The sequence below is a fragment of the Lithobates pipiens genome, unplaced genomic scaffold, assembly GCF_037356315.1.
Source record: "Lithobates pipiens isolate NorthernLeopardFrog02 unplaced genomic scaffold, aLitPip1_a1.2 Scaffold_16, whole genome shotgun sequence".
Classification (NCBI taxonomy): Eukaryota; Metazoa; Chordata; class Amphibia; order Anura; family Ranidae; genus Lithobates; species Lithobates pipiens.
The window spans coordinates 77035553-77053647 of NW_027507748.1; the positions used below are offsets into that span (position 1 = coordinate 77035553).

General features: G+C 40.6%; 1 protein-coding gene across 5 annotated transcripts in view; it reads right to left on the reverse strand.

Moving 5' to 3' along the window:
* NCAM2 (neural cell adhesion molecule 2) overlaps positions 1-18095 on the reverse strand; it is a 506619-nt gene that overhangs the window by 89913 nt on the left and 398611 nt on the right. For all 5 annotated transcript variants that reach the window (XM_077480043.1, XM_077480044.1, XM_077480048.1 and 2 more), the window contains exon 13: positions 14425-14544. In XM_077480043.1, the coding sequence (XP_077336169.1) occupies positions 14425-14544 (120 nt within the window). The remainder of the gene's footprint in view (positions 1-14424; positions 14545-18095) is intronic.

An 18095-nucleotide genomic window follows, 5' to 3' on the forward strand; every position in this document is an offset into this window, starting at 1 on the left:
AAGGATTCCCAAATTAGCTAAAAGCACAGCACAGAAACTGAATCTTGGGTTGAAGCTTACCTTTCTATCATGAATACCATATATTTAATAAAACCTAAACTGAGCTTTTTGATAAGGGTTGAGTCACTGCTTGATTCACGGATGTTATGTTAACAGCTGTTTTTTTTTTTTTCAATAAAACGAAATTGCTAAAATTGCTTTAAACATGGGAATGACATTAAAGCTTTATCAGCTGTTCTAAAAAAAATGTTTGCTTGTTTTTTTTTCCAGTCCTGACCCAAAGATATATGTAAAAAAAATATATATATATATGCATCCCCTTTAAGCAGCATCTTATTAAAGTGACTTGCTGATATACAATAGACCAAATGAGTAACTAAAGTATTTTTCAAGCAAGGCTTTATTTTTCTTTGTTTTGGAAATACATTATATTACCAAAAGTATCATGATGCCTGCCTTCACATCCACATGAACTTAATGGCATCCCAGTCTTAGTCCATAGGTTTCAATATTGAGTTGGCCCACCCTTTGCAGCTATAACAGCTTCAACTCTTCTGGGAAGGCTGCTCACAAGGTTTAGAAATGTGTCTATAGGAATGTTTGACTATTGTTCCAGAAGTGCATTTGTGAGGTCAGGCATTGATGTGGATGAGAAGACCCGGCTCAAAGTCCCCACTCTTATTCATCACAAAGGAGTTCTATCGGGTTGAGGTCAGGACTCTGTGCAGGCCAGTCAAGTTCCTCCACCCCAAGCCCGCTCATCCTTGTCTTCATGGATCCTGCTTTGTGCACTGGTGTTTAGTCATATTGGAACAAGAAAGGGCCATCCCCAAACTGTTCCCACAAAATTGTTAGCATGGAATTGTCCAAAATGTCTTGGCATGATGACGCCTTAAGAGTTCCCTTCACTGGAACTAAAGGGCTAAGCCCAACCCATGTAAATCAACCCTACACCATGATCCCCCTCCACCAAATTATTTGGACCAGTGCACAAAGCAAGGTCCATAAAGACATTGATGAATGAGTTTGGAATGGAGAACTTGACTGGTCTGCATAGAAGCCTAACCTCAACCTGATAGAATGGAATGAATTGGAGCAGAGACTGTGAGCCAGGCCTTCTTGTCCACATCAGTGCCTGACCTCACAAATGCGCATAGACACACTCCTAAACCTTGTGGACAGCTTTCCCAGAAGAGTTGAAGCTGTTATAGTGGCAAAGATGGGCCAACTCAATATTGAACCCTGTGCACTAAGACTGGCGTGCCATTAAAGTTCATGTGCATGTAAAGGCAGGTATCCCAATACTTTTGGTCCCTTTGGTATGAATAGTTTGATTCTTTCCTATGCAGAATTTCATAACCAAATCTTTGTCCTTATTGATGCAAGCTGAGGTTGCATTAGTGTGTCATATAAATATAAGTACAGTAGACTGTAGAAATGAAATGTCAAAGAGCAAGGGGCTAATAAAAGGTATGAGATATATATATATAGAAAAGTAAGGGGTCTCAGGTAATTATGGCTGGTAGTAGGGCTTTTGAGAGTGTGATAGGAAAAGGTAGCACCATTGCAGAATTTGTCCCATTTTGCAGAGGTTATTTGCAATGTGTACTAAAAGTACGAGTATTGAAGCTCGAGACAGATAGACAAAATATTTTTTTTAGAAACGTCACTGATGATGGCAATTTATGATGAAATGCGTAAGTGGAACCTTGACACATGATGCAAGCATAGTAGACGCTGTAGCTATCTTGGAATTTTGTTCACTGATGTTTGTATTGTTTGTTTACATGTGAGTTTGCATTTTACATTGATTAAATGTGACTCCTGATTTTAAAGAATCTACGGCATTATGATATCCTTTATTTTATACCTTTGTGAGGTTATTACCACTATGATCAGATAAAGATTGTGTATAGGGTGCTGATTATTTTGTATTACTTGGAGTTACTGCAAATGTGAGTTACCGATGGAGAGTGCCACCAATTATATCACAACAATAATGTGCTATTGACCGCTCTATCATTTTCATAACCTCTTGTAAGGAGAATTGCCTCAACACAGTGGAAATCCCCACACCGGCTTCAATGTGAATAATAGAAACACACGGCAATCTATTCTTCACATTGAAGCTGGTGTGGGGATTTCCATCTTTTGACATCTTTTTTAAAAGGACTTTTGCATGCATTTATGATTACTTTATTAAGTAGGCAAGAGTTATTTGTTCATTTTAGTCTAGGGGGCATAGAAAAGAAATGTACCCAATCCTCTGCTCTCCAATGCTGCTTGAATGGTCCCCACAGCATCTTAACCCCCATGCTCTAACAGTGTAAGGTCTGAGTGTCAGCAAGGCCAATGCAGAGTCCATATCCCAGCATTGGATGCCATGACATTTATGAACAGTCCACTGCTGGTGTGTAGGGGAGTGCTAGCTGCCATGATAGCAGAGGACTGGGTAAATTCAATTTATTTTTCTCTCCCCTAGACTAAAAGAGAAAATAACCCTTGAAGTGCAAGGCACAGTTCCACTGCAAGGAAGGATTTGCAAATTTCCCAGAGCTGGGCTTTAAATTCTACTATACAGAAGGCAGAAATCAAGACAATGTCACATACAATATTTAACCTTTCAACCCCTTCCTAAGGACTCAGCTGATCCCAGATTGAGGTAAAGGGCGAATCACAATGGCCTTTTACCACATGATCAGCTGTGTCCTCACACTGACAGCATGAGGAGAGAAAAAGTGAGCCCATAAATGGTTTGTGTTAAAGGGACATCAACACTGATAATCAGGGCACTGTTTATCAGTGTCCTGATTATCAGTGCAGTCCCAACAGTGCCCACCAGTGCTGCCAATCAGTGCCCACCAGTGCTGCAAATCAGTGCCCACCAGTGCTACCAATCAGCGCCCACCAGTGCCTCCTCATCAGTGTCATTCATTAGTGCCCATCAGTGCCACCTAGCGGTGCCACCTATCAGAGCCCATTAGTGCTGCCTATCAGTGCACATCAGTGCTACCTATCAGTGCCCATAAGAGCTACCTATCAATGCCCATCAGTGTCGCCTATCAGTGCAGCCTCATCAGTGCCTCCTCATAAGTGCCCACCAGTGCCACCTCATCAGTGCCCATCAGTGCCACCTAACAGTGGCCATCAGTGCCACTTCATTAATGTCCATCAGTACAGCCTCATCAGCGCTAGACAATGTGGACACTGAAATATTTTATTTCGGAATTTCGTTTTCATCCAAAAAATACATTTATTTAGTTACTCCCAAATTTTTATTTATTTATTTAGTTTTTCGTTAAAAATTGCATTCATCCGAAAATCCAAATTAATTAAGGTCAAATCTGTCATTGAAGGCTTATGGTGTCTGACGATTGTTGAAAGAAGGTTTGACAGAGCAGCTAAACTATATGATTCCGTATAGTTTAGCTGCTCCATCGAATCTTCTTAGAACTTTCCACACACACCATAAGCCAAAGATTCAACGTTTGTATGTTTTTCGCTGCTTTGTCGAGTCTTTGTCGTTCATGTTGAATGTATATAGTTCAAACAGAAAATGGACTGGTGATAGTGATCACTGATCAGACAGGTAACAAGATACGGTATATAGAATGTATAGAATCTCAATCTATAATATAGAATCTATAATAATAAATCCCCCCCCCCCCCCCCACAACACGGGCAGCCTCTGAGGTTATCACAACACTAGTATCACTATCAAGTTCACAACACTAGCAACACTAGTATCACTATCAAGTTCACAACACTAACACAATAGCAGCAGATTATTATGAAAAAGTTAAGTTGAACTGTAGCTTGCTTCACTATTGTTCTGCTGCTGTGCTTATGCTTAATTGCTAAATAATTTAGGTTCTCTGACAAACGGACCAGCTAAGATTAACTGTCTTCTGAAATGATTCAGTGTGTGTCTCTCTCTGCTAGCAATCGTAAGTGGCTATACGTGTGTACTTAGCTATTTTACTGCTCCTCCTCTTTGGTTACAATCAGCCAATAACAGTCATCATCATCATCATTATTTTTATTTTACTTCCCCCAACCAATTCCAGCAGCGATCTTTTCTCTCTCTGTCGAATCTTTTCTCTCTCTGTCAAATCTTTTCTCTCTATGTAGAATTAGGCACATTCGACCACAGGTTTGATAGACACAGATTGTTATTGTCAGAGTCATGTCAAATCTCCTATCTATATCGAACTGTTCTCACAACGAAAACGAAAATAAAGCATTTTTTTATGTCGAATCTTTCGTTTTTCGGATTCTGCGCTTTTGTTATCATTTGTTAAAACGAAAATACCTGAAATTCGGACGAAAATGCATTCAGAAGAAAACGAATGCACATGTCTAATCAGTGCACATCAGTGAATGAGAAAAGATTGAAGATCTCCTCACAAGATAATGAATTAAATTACAAATAAAACCTTACATCGTGCACCATCATCCCAAATATATGTGGAGTGGGTATTTGAAAATTCTGGTCTCCAGCCAGAAATATCAACAAAAATGCGAGCAGAGGGACTTCACTCTTTCTTCTTTTGTTTTCTCAAAACCTCTGTCACTATTTCCTTCTTTTTTTCTCTCCCTCCTTTGGCCCTTCCCTTTCTCACATATTTTTCTTTTCTCCTTCCCCTTTTGTTTTCCCTCTTCTCCCCTTCTTTTCCTCTTTTTTCCCCTTCTTTTTCTCCTTCTTTTTTTTCTTTCCCCCTCCCTCTTTCCCTCCCCCCACCCCCTTCCCCTCCCCCTCTTTTCCTTTCCCCATTTCCCCCCTCCCTCCCCCCCCCCCTTTCCCACGCCTTTCTCCCTTTCCCTTCTGTTCCTCACTCACTTTCCTCTTCCTCTTACCCCCCCCTCTCCCTCCCCATCCTTCCCTTCCCTCATCCTTTGTTCCTCTTTCCTTTCTCCCTTTAACCCTTCTATCACTGGTCATTTGGTTCTTTTTTCTTAGGGGCACATTTAATGATTTATTATAATCATCATCCATTATATCTTTTCACGCTTGTCTATTTGTGGTAATACACACAAATTTCACATTGGGTCACTACTTGTAAAATGCTTTGGGGCTAGATTTTAAATCAGTGAGTTTAATATAAATGTTTTTATGTAGATATCGGCTTGTGTCTGGGTTAATACCTCTCCCAGTCGCCGGGCAAGGCTTCCCCCGGTTTGTCTGAGCTATCCTGGGGCAAAGGCGTTTGGGTAAGACTCTGAAGATATTTATATGTATTGTAAACATGTTTTCCTCACCATTTTTTGTTGTCATTTATGGTCACTTCACACAATTTTTATTGATCTAACTTTGTTTCATGTATATATTCCTAGATGTATGTATTTCCCGAAGAAGCTGTGAAGCGAAACTAGTCGAAATACTTTACCTTCACCATGAGCTATTAATATGTTGTATTGTTAAATGCTTTTATATTTAAATAAATTGAGATAAAAAAAAATACATGATTGTTTTTCTCAATGTGTTCATATGTTTAATGTGCACAGTGATAGTCCCTCTGCTCACATTTTTGTTGATATTTCTGGCTGGAGACCAGAATTTTCAAATACCCACTCAAGTGAATGAGAAAAATGACCTGTTTGCTAAATTGTATAACAAACTATGAAAAATGTTTGTATTTTTCAAAATTGTTGGTCTTTTTTTCAGCAAAAGATAAGAAACCCAGTGGTGATTAAATATCACCAAAAGAAAGCTCTATTTGTGTGGAAAAAATGCTAAAACTTTCATTCGGGTATAGTGTTGCATAACTGCGCAATTGTCATTCAAAGTGCGACAGCACTGAAAGCTGAAAATTGGCCTGGGCAGGAAGGGGGTGAAAGTGCCCAGTAGGCAAATGGTTCATTCATAATTTTTTGATATATCCCCTACAACTGTGTTATCCAACAAACGAAATGTTTTATTTAAACACTTATATTTTGAAGCAACTAGGATTAAATAAATATATTATCATGTTATCACAAGATCATATGCAGGCACCCAGATTTGCCTTCAATAATAGCAGTAATGCTTTAGCAAGGTTTTAGCTGACTTTTTAACAGGTTCGGGTAAGCTTTATTTCTATATCTTTACTGTTTTACCAGCAATTTCTCCTATGCTTTTCTTTTTTCATCCAGAGAATCGGATTCTCATTTTCTGCATATATTACCTTAAGGCTTATAAAATTCTATATATATATATATACAGTACATAGTAAGAGCACTTCAGCACAGTCTGTAATATTCATTCAATGCTGAAAAAAAATGCCACCTAAATTAAGCAATTATAGCAATTACATTAACTTTTATCTTTTAATTATACTTATGCCTGTGTCTTGCAGTGTTCATAGATCCATTTAGTGCATTAATTAAAGCCTTGTCTGAATACAAAATATTATTCATATTATGCAATTAATTAAAAAGTGTTTTGTGACAAATCATTTTCTTTTGAGAGAGGATTTTGAAAGAAAAATATTGTAAACATGCTTTAAGGTTGAACAAACTGGAGCTGAAAAGGTCTAACATGGTGTCAGTAACCTCTGTGCCCTATGTGGAAAAACAGAACCCGACTGCACAGATTGTTGAGAGGGATTACTTCAGGGACCTCATAAATCTGAAGAACGTTGTTTTTTTTTTTTTATTCTTTTTTAATATATAGATTCCAGCTATGTTAGAGAAAATATAATATCTCATGAGAGGACTGACATTCTTATGAGGTCTTTTCAGATGTGGAGTGGCTAGATGTGACACTTGCACTGTTATACATTTGAAAGCCTGTGAATTTGAGATAGCAACGTTAATTCATTGTTCTACTGTTTATGTCCTTTATAGTTTGTTCATATAATTTTGTTTACATTGATCACAAGAGATTGTCTTTAGGGTCAGGTAAAACAAAGATTTGTTGAATGATCAACAAAATAACATAAAGAACATGGTGTCCCAGACATTTCTGAGGGTTATTTAATAGTAATTCCTATTTAATGGAAGTGTTAACTTGCCACAAAAAATAACTGTATATTTAAAATTAAAGTGCAGTGTATTTGTTATTATTATGTGCACATCTGTAGATCAGGCAATATGATACATATTCTTTCTTTATGACTGCTAAGAATATATTTAGCCAGTCTTAGACATCTCCATTAAATATGATCTAACAAAAAATCCTGGCATTTTACTCTCGAGGGAGCTACAGGTGGCGTGTACAGCTGACCATAGAAGTGAATATCTGTATGCAGACGTATGTGGGTAATAGCACATGCTCAAACAGAAATTCATGGTTTGGGAAATAAATCAATAATGCATGCCTTCATACACCTGTTTATGCCAATGTACAAAAGCATTGGATTATGGCCATGTACAGTCCTGTGCAGTCATTCTATGGCCAGTTATGGTTTCCTAAGTAGGTATGTATGCTAGAATTTTTTTTATGGTAGACCATATTTCATACCTCAAAGTGCCAAAGGCTAGCTAAATGTAATCGTGCCTTATGGAGAGACTGTTGATTTTAATAAAGTCATCCAAATGCATTGAGAGGAGCAGCAGGCTTTAGTGATTAGCAAATAAGGATTTCCACATGTAAATCATTAGTACAATCTCATTTGGAATATGCAGTTGAGTTTGGGCACCAGTTCTCAAAAAAGAATATCAGGGAAGTGGAGAAAGTGCAGAAAAGGGCAACCAAACTTATCAATGTGTATAAATACATAAGGTGTCCATCTAGTGAACTTGGTGTTGATCTATTCACTTTAAGGTCATCACAGAGGACTAGGGGGCACTCTTTATGTCTAGAGGAAAAGAGATTTAATCTCCAAATATGGAAAGGTTTCTTCATCGTAAGAGCTGTGAAAATGTGGAATAGACTCCCTCCAGAGGTGAATCTGGCCAGCTCAGTAGATTGCTTTAAAAAAGGCCTGGATTCCTTCCTAATTGTACATAATATAACTGGATATTAACATGTATTGTTAAAGTTGATCCAGGGAATATCCGGTGGCCACTCAGTGGATCAGGAAGGGATTTCCCCCCCTGCTTTAGCGAAATGGATCATGCTTTGCTGGGGGTTTTAGCCTTCCTCTGGATCAACTGTGGGTATAGGATTGTAGATATAGGATTGTATTTTTTATTTTTTTTTATTGGTTGAACTAGATGGACTTTTTTTCAACCTGTAACAACAATGTAACTATGTAAATATACATTTACAAACCAATCACAGATACAAGAGGTTTATAAAGGCAGCTAGAACTACAGGAAATATATGGATATTACTCTGAAAATGCCAGTTGTGTGGTTTTAATAATAATCAAATGGTTTCAATATTTTTTTTAGAATCACTGACCCAGAATAAGCATGCCAATAAGGAGATCCTGGATATATGACTCTAAAAGTATTAAAATCATAAGCAGCCGGTCAACTGGTGGCTGACATGTTTCTCTCAAGCCAGGCTTCCTTTTTGGACCCATTTTGCGCACATTAAAGTAAATCTGCCTTTTATCCATACACGGTAAAGGAACAGTTTCATTTTAAAAGTACAAGGAACCAAAAACCCTATGCTCTACTCTCCTTCTCTCCTCCAACGACTCTGTTCAGCATCTAGTTAAGATGGAAATACCTTTTACTTCTGTATTTTGAGGGGCATGTGACTCGGTTCCATGCTCCAGCACTGGTGCTTGGCCCAGGGCTGTCACATGTGGATGGGCTCTGTGTAAGCTTCCACTAGAGAGAGAGGTCTTTCCCATATCCTCTAAACTAAACAGAGCAATGATGGAGAAAAGGAGAGGTGGCTATGTGCGTCTACACATATAAAGAGTATTATTGTTCTCAATGACTTGCTAATCATGCATGAATTTTTAGTGTGCTTAATGTTTTTTTTTAAGAATTTTCATGTAAAATGTACTATATGTGCATTATTAAAAAAAAGACTTGTTTACCCTTACATATTTTATATCCTAGTAGAGTGAATGAAGAATTAAAAATGCATGCTGTTCTGTAATAGCATTTTTCTTTTGTTAAATATTCCATAGAAATATATATCCTTTATTTAGTAATGGTGTGTTTTTGCCATTATGAATAATATCATTTTTATTAATCAAATCACTAAATATGTAGTTACTTTGGAATATTTAATAAACTGAAGTACATAATAATTTGAATTACTTTGCAAAAAAGAGTACAACCATGCTGCAAATTTGAGATGTATAAATGCACTTATTAGTGTATGTTTTATAGAATGACAAACTAATGTGACATTCACCAAACATTTACTGCACGTGAATCCCTCATATGCCGCATACACACGATCGGACTATCTGGCGGACTAGGTCCAGTGGGCAATCTGCTGGACTATGGTGGGAGTCCTCCGGACTTTTGAAATGAACGGACTTGCCCACACGGAGTAAAGTCTGTTCATTTTGAACGCGACTCCAGGTAGCCGGGCCAAGGGAAGGAAGTGATTGTCGCTGCCTCCATCGGCAAGATTGACACCTCGCTAGCCCCGTCACCTCTTATGGATTTAAAGGGGAGGCCCTATGCCGAAAAAACGGTGTGGGGGTTCCCCAAAGTCCATAGCAGGCCCTTATCTGCGCACATAGCCCGGGCAGTCAGGAAAGGGGGTGGGGACAAGCGAGAGCCCCCCTCCTGAGCCATAGCAGGCAGCATGCCCTAAACATGGGGGGTGCTTTGGGGAAAGCGGGGACCTGCACCCCCCCACTCCAACGCACCTTGTCCCCATGTTGATGAGACCAATGGCCAGGTTTTTCGGGGTCTGCGGGCAGGGGGCTTAGCGGAATCCGGGAGCCCCCTTTAATAAGGGGGCAACCAGATCCTGGCCCCCCACCCTATGTGAATGAGTATGGGGTATGATGTGCCCCTACCCATTCACATGGTGAAAAAAGTGTAAATAAAAAAAACACAACACAAGTTTTTAAAATAATTTCTTCTGTTGGTCTTCTTCTGTTTTGATGGGGTCTTCTCGCCGGACTCCTCTGCTATCTTCTGCTCTTTTGCTAGCTCTTTTACTAGCGGAGGAGCCCGGCTTTCTTCTTCGCCGTCGCCGTCATCCGCGGGTCTTCTTCCGACTTTGGGGTCTTGTCTCGCTCTTCGAGGGTCTTGTCCCACTCTTCGGTTCTTCTTGCCGTGCCTCTGTTATCTTCTTATAGCTCTTTTACTGGCATTGGCCCAGTCTTCTGTCGTCGTCGCCTCCGCTGCCGCCTTCTTCTCTTCTTCTTCTTCCTTGTGGTGTTGACACAACGCTCTCTCTGGCCGCAATGGCAGGGACACGTTGTGCAGCAACTTATATAGGGGCACAGGGCGGGTTCAACGGGTGATGTCCCATGGTGACCCCGCCCTTATGATGTCACAGCCCCAGCATCCTCCGTGACTGTGACATCATAAGGGGGTGGGTCACAATGTGACATTACCCGGTGACCCCGTCCCTTGTCCCTATATAAGTCGCCGCACAACGCATCCGCGCCATTGCAGCCAGAGAGAGTGTCATGTCAACATCGCAAGGAAGAAGAAGAAGAGAATAAGAGAAAAAGGTGGCGGCGGCGATGGCGACAGAAGACTGGGCCAACGCTAGTAAAATAGCTATAAGAAGATATCGGAGGCCCGGCAAGAAGAACCGGAGACCCCAAAATCGCAAGAAGACCCCCGGATGGCGGCGACGACGAAGAAGAAATCCGGGCTCCTCCGCTAGTAAAAAAGCTAGCAAAAGAGCAGAAGATAGCAGAGGAGTCCGGCGAGAAGACCCCATCAAGACGGAAGAAGACCACCAGAGCTGTCTAATAAATTATTTCAAAAACTTGTGTTGTGTTTTTTTATTTACAATTTTTTCACCAGGTGAATGAGTAGGGGTACATCGTACCCTATACTCATTCGCATAGGGTGGGGGCCAGTATCTGGGGGCCCCCTTATTAAAGGGGGCTCCCGTATTCCAATAAGCCCCCCGCCTGCAGACCCCAACAACCAACAGCCAGGGTTGTCGGGAAGAGGCCCTTGTCCTCATCAACATGGGGAAAAGGTGCTTTGGGGTGGGGGGGCCACATGGCCCCCCCTTTCCCCAAAGCACCCCCCCCATTTTGAGGACACGCCACCTGGTACGGCTCAGGAGGGGGGGTGCTCGCTCATCCCCTCCCCCTTTCCTGACTGGCCGGGCTGTGTGCTCGGATATGGGTCTACTATGGACTTTTTTTCAGGGTAGGGCTTCCCCTTTAAATCCATACCAGGTGACAGGGCTAGCGAGGTGTCAATCTTGCCGATGGAGGCAGCAACATTCACGCTAGTCCCGGCTACCTGGAGCCGCGTTCAAAATGAACAGACTTTACTCCGTGTGTGGGCAAGTCCGTTCATTTCAAAAGTCCGGTGGACTAGCACACAGACGGGCGGATTGTCCGCCAGACTGCCGAGGCTGGCGGACAATTTTGAGTCAAAACTTCTTTCTAAGTGCGCCGGACTTTTGGGAACAAAAAGTCCGCCGGAGCCCACACAAGGGCGGATTGTCTGGCGGACTCTGGTCCACCGGACCAAGTCCACTGGATAGTCCGATCGTGTGTACGTGCCAATAGTAGTTGATAACGTGTACAAGGAAGATACACATGCAGTAAATGTTTGGTGACTGTTACGTCATTGGAATATTAATATACCCTGGGTGTTTTTTAATCCCTAATATCTGAAGCATTAATTTAAAAAAATTATAAAATGGGACTATTTGATCCATGACATTGATCTGATTGTTCTTACAGAGTCAGAAGGGATTCTTTGACTTCAGAAGCTGTGATAGGTTGAACTAGATGAACATGATTCATTTTAAAACTTAAAGTAGAACTATAGGCAAAACTTTATTTTTCATGTTGAATAGAGTAAAGGGGGATATAAACCCTGTCAGATTTTTTTTTTTCATGATCTGTATCCCATTGCTAAGATTTCCCTTCACTTCCTGTCCCATAGCCTAACAGGAAGTAAAAGGAAATCCATGAAAATTAAGGAAATACCTTGGGGACCACCAGATCACCAGAAATAGTGTTCCCATTGGAAGATTTCCCCCCTACAAATTTTCTGGGGACAACCCAAAATTTGTGATTTTATTTTACTTTCACTTTTAGTGATAATGGTAAACAGGACAATAGAGAGGGTGAATGACTTTAATGGGGGCACAGACAGCAATAAAACCTGACAGGTGTTCTAATCTCTCTCCACTTTATCCAAAACTAAAAAAAGAAAATGTTCCTTTAGTTATACTTTAAGCTCAAAGTGATTGTAAAGTCTATTTTTTTGTTAAAAATAACAACGATGTCATACTTACCTGCTCTGTGCAGTGGGTTTTGCACAAAGCAGCCCAGATCCTCCTCTGCTTGGGTCCCTCTTTGGTGCTCCTGGCCCCTCCCTGTTGAATGCCCCCACAGCAAGCAGCTTGCTATGGGGTCACCTGAGCCAAGCCACAGCTCCCTGTGTCCATTCAGACATGGAGCCGTGGCCCGATCCCTTCCCCTTTCTTTTCTCATTGGCTCACTGACTTTGATTGACAGAAGCTGGAGCCAATGGTTCCCCGCTGCTGTCTCAGCCAATAAGAAGGGGAGTCCCGGCCAGCCAAGACACTCCCGCAGTGTAGCTGATCTTGATGAACCTCAGGTAAGTATTAGGGGCTGAGGGGGGAGCTGAACACAAAAGGTCCATAGAATGCATTAAGATAAAAAAAAACCTTCTGTCTTTACAACTAGTCTAAGCCCTTGTACACACGGTCGGAGATTACGACGGAATGTGTCTGATCGGACCGTTTTGTCGGATATTCCGACTGTGTGTGATCTACATTGGACTGTTTCCATCGGAGTATCCGACGGACCAAGTTTTCCAACTTGTTGGTAAAATTTTCCGACAAAATGCTCCGATCGGACATACTCCGATCATGTGTAGAGAATTCCGATCAGACAAAGTGCCACGCATGCTCAGATCAAATTCCTACACCAAAGCTATTGGCTACTAGTGTGAACGTAGTCCCGTCATAATGAAATAGCGTCATCACGTCGGATTTTCCGACAACTTTGTCCGACTGTGTGTATGCAACAGTTTCGGACAAAATCCGTAGGACAAAATCCGACGGACAGAATCCGGAATCTCCGACCGTGTGTACAAGGGCTAAAAGTAACACATCTGTATTCCTGTCTCTAAAGCTGCCCATAGATGGATCAAAATTCAGCCGGTTCATCAGGGACCAGTCAAATTTTGATCTACGTATGGCTGTTTCCACAAAAGTTGATCCAATGATTGACTGCTGCTGAACAGGACTGTTAGAAAAAAATTCTCGGTCAGCCAGCTGCTGCCAATTCAGTGTATTCTGACAGTGGAGGAGTGTCACAATTGCACAGCAAAAACAAGGCATCCATGGCCAGCCTTAAACTTATAAAAGCAACCATTCTGCCTAAGATGCCAGCCATTACCTTTATTAGCAATTTGTACAACTTCTTGATTCACTTTTACTTTGTTACTGAAATCTTACTTTATAAGCCCTGTCAACTGCCATTACACCTTATATGAGACTGTCTCAGAAAACAGAAAGGGCATTCTGAACAGACAGGGGTGGCAGCTGGTTAATGTTTGCTACAATTTCAAAGAAATTCATCCCACAATAACAAAGTACAACTAAATAACAGAGGCGCATAAATGAGAGTTGTTTTATAGCTTACAAAAGTAATACCAAACATCTTGTAACGTCTGCTCCTAGGATGCACTTTAGCTTTTAATTTGTTACATTTTGAAAGTTTATAAATAGGTATTTTGCAGTGAAATGCTTAAATTGAGTTTGGATGGGGTGGCTGGAAGTTGGTTGGAAATTTCCAAGTATTAAGGCCCATACACATGTTATGAAAATCAGATGGAAAAATCTGTACGATGAGCTGTCTGACAATTTTCAGATCATTAGTACAGTGATTTTGACAGCCAATTTCACTTTTTCGTCAGACAAAAGCTGAATGTGCAGACTTTAACATTTTTGTCGGATGTGAACTTAACGTCCAATTTTCTTTTCATTAGTAAGGTTTTCGTACGAACAAAAAATTATAAGAGCAAGACTACACATGCTCAGAAACGAAAAAATACATACAAAACTATCCAACTTATTACGCCAATTCTGTCGTACAAAATGTTCCTATTGTGAGTAACCTCTTCACTTTCAACAGGAGACTAGCAATGCCACAAAAACAGACGTTCAGTCATCCGAAAATTTTAGCGTGTGTATGAGGCTTTAGAGTTTTGATGACTAGGAAAGGTGAAGCTCTGTTTATAGTTTGCTGGCTGGACACATCTCTTTTACAGCTAAAATCATTCCCAATGTGAGTGTATTTTAGTTGTATTGTAATGAACGTTTTGTTTGATAAGTTCTATGCTATTTATGTATATGAAACAGAAATTTTTTTTTTGTACAATTCAAAATAATATACTCACGAACTGGAAGGGTCTGAAAAACTTCAGTTTTACTATATTCCCCTTGTCCTTTTCCATTAACAGCTGCAACCCTGACTTCATATGTTGTGTTAGCTTCCAAATTGCCCAGAACAACAATAGCTATTAATAAAAAGAAATAAATCACATTAAATACATAATAGCATTTAAACCACACACATCCTTCCTCAAAACAACTTCTAATAATTACTTTAGGCATTGTATCAAGTGTGATGTTTAACAGTATTAAAACAACCATACGTTTATTTCAGTCATGAAACAATGTTTCCTTATTTTTTTTTTAATCCCCGTTTTCTGTATGGGCGTATTAAAGGTGACCTGTCAGGTTTACTGTGGTTCCAAGGTGGATCAAACCTTAGCATCACACACAGTGAAGCCTGGTACACACTATTATTTTTTTCTGTTCAAACCAGTGCCATTGGCTGATGGTGCTGTTCGGGAGTTGGTCGGATGCTGGTTTTCTTAGACAGGTCAACATACACATGGGCTGAATGTTGGCCATTTTTTTAATCAGCAAATGTCTCCCAATATTCAGCCCATGTGTACCCAGCTTAATATAATGCTAGCCTTTATGAGTAGGGCAGTAGCAGTTTGCAGTAAAGAAAGGAAGCCTTTGCTGTGCCATTCTGACTGGATTCCTTAAAAAATACATAAATATAGGTCTGAAGTAAATACAATAATGTGATGAAAATAATAAAGGGAAGTTATGAAGAGGATTATTGGCCTAACTTAGTAAAGAGTGTTAACTCTTAAGTGCAGTAAGCTAAAGCCATCTATCAGAATCTTTATGTATGGGTCAGACTTTTGTCAATCCCAGTTAATTACAATGAAGAATTTTATTTTTGATACAACTATATGTGCAAACAGTAAATCATGCTCAGAAGTAGTAAAGCAGATTAACCACTTTAGTATTGCGCTATAACCAAAAGTCTGTTTAACCACTTCGCACCCGGGCCAATTCTGACATTTCTCTCCTACATGTAAAATTCCTAATTTTTTTGCTAGAAAATTACATAGAACCCCCAAACATTATATATGTTTTTTTAGCAAAGACCCTAGAGAATACAATGGCGGCCATTGCAACTTTTTATCTCGCACGGTATTTACGCAGCAATTTTACTAACGCGTTTTTTTCAGAAAAAAAACAATTTCATGCTTAAAAAAAAAAACAGTAAAGTTAGCCCAATTTTTTTGCATAATGTGAAAGAGGAGGATACGCTGAGTAAATAGATACCTAACATGTCACGCTTCAAAATTGCACGCGCTCGTGGAATGGCGCCAAACTTTGGTATTTAAAAATCCTCATAGGCGACGCTTTAATTTTTATTACTGGTTACATATTTTGGGTTACAGAGGAGTTCTAATTATTGCTCTTGCTCTAACGTTCGCGGCGATACCTCACATGTGTGGTTTGAACACCGTTTTCATATGTGGGCGGGACTTACGTATGCGTTCGCTTCTGTGTGCGAGCTCACGGGGACAGGGGCGCTTTAAAAAATTTTTTTTATTATTGTTAATTTTTTTTTTTTTTTTTTAGTTTTACACAAAAAAAAAAAACATTGATGACTTTTATTCCTATTACAAGGAATGTAAACATCCCTTGTAATAGGAATATGGCACGATCGGACCTATTTACAGTGAAATATGGGGTCAATAAGACCCCATATCTCACCTCTAGGCTGGGAAGAATAAAAAAAAAAACGATCCGGGCTTCCTAGCCAGATCGGCGCCGTTAATTTGAATACCGAGGCCGGGCGTGACGTCATAACATCGCGCCCGGCCTCTGAACAATCATAGAGACTCCGGGGACAATCTAGTCCGCCGGAAATCTCTATGATTACTTGCTGGGGCCGGCGGATCCTGTGACCGACTCACCGATGGAAACGGTGAGTCGGTAGAAGCACCGGAGGGCGGCGGGAGGGGGGGCATCCCCTCCCGCCGCCCGTAAGAACGATCAAGCGGCGGAACAGCCGCTATGATCATTCTTATGGTGTAGGGAATCGCCGTCTGAAAACGGCAATATCTGAATGATGTCTGTGGCCTCAGGCATCACTCAGATATAACCACCGAAACCCCATGACGTCAATAGACTTAGTGTGGGAACCAAGTGGTTAAGTCTGGCTCTCTAGTTCTAGGAGGGCATCCATGGACATCCTACCAGTCCCTGCCCCCTGCGCGCCCCCCGGGGCACGCATTGGGTGCACTCTGTGACTGCTGTATCCTTTGGACACAGATGATCACAGATCGCGGTAAAGGGCTAATCACAGTGGCCCTTTACCATGTGATCAGCTGTGTTCAGTCACAGCTGATGACATGTAAATAGACTTATGTCGCGTACACATGATCAGACTTTTTGACGGACTTCGTCCGGCGGACAATCCTGGCTTTCAAACGAACGGACTCCAAAGTCCGACGGATTTGAACGTGATGACGTAGAATAAGGAAGTTCTTAGCCAGTAGGCGATAGCTGCCCTAGCGTCGGTTTTAGTCCATCGGACTAGCACACAGACGACCAGATTTGTAGACCTGACTCGAGACAATCAGAAAGATTTGAAGCAAGTTTTATTTCTAGGTCCACGGGACTTTTGGGAAGAAAAAGTCTGCTGGAGCCCACACATGATCGAATTGTCCGACCCATTCCAGTCCACCGGACCAAGTCCATTGAAAAGTCCGGTCATGTATACGTGGCATTATCGGCAGCCCTTTCCTCATGCGCTTTGTATGAGGAAAGGAGTGCTGATAACCGGCACGGCTCTCAGTATAGTCTTTAAACTGATAATCAAGGCACTGATCATCAGTGTCCTAATTATCATTGCATCCCCATCAGTGCCAAGCACTGCCTATCGGTGCAGCTTATTAGTGAAACAATAGGTGTCTGTTGGATGTTCTTAGAAGATTCGACAAAGCAGCTAAACTGTACAACACTGTGTACATATTTCCGGTCGAATGCTCTGCTCGCAAGCTATAGTAGAATTCTAATATTATTTGACTAGTAATAATTATAATTATTATTACTAGTCAAACAACATTAGAATTCTTCTACAGCCTATGGGTGAAACATTTGACAAATGTCCATTCGTATGTTTTTAGCTTCTTCATCAAATCTTCATTTCTCTATAATGTAGAATCTTTTCTCTCTATGTCGAGTAAACTTGGACTAATAGAATTAGGTTAGGCACATTCAACCACTGGTTTGATAGACACAGATCGCTATTCTCACCGTCATTCCAAAACGTTCATCTATCTATATCGAACTGTTGTCGCAATGATAAGAATATATAATAGATACGAACATAAAGTATTTTTTTTATTTCAGATCTTTCAGATTTCAGATTCTGCACATTCGTTATTATTTGTTAAAATGAACACGAAAATCCCCGAAATTCAGACGAAAATGCATTTGAACTAAAACGAATGCACATGTCTAGTGCCCAATCCATGCCACCTATCAGTAACCATTGGTGCAGCCTATTAGAATCCATCAGTGCTGCCTCATCAGCCCACATCAGTGAAGAAGAAGAAAAAATCTTATTTGCTACATTTTATAACAGAAACTAAGAAAAAACTTTTTTTTTTCCAAAATCTTAGCAAAAAATTTAAAACCCAGCAAAATAACACTGTACCCAAAACATTTCTTATGGGTACAGTGTGCC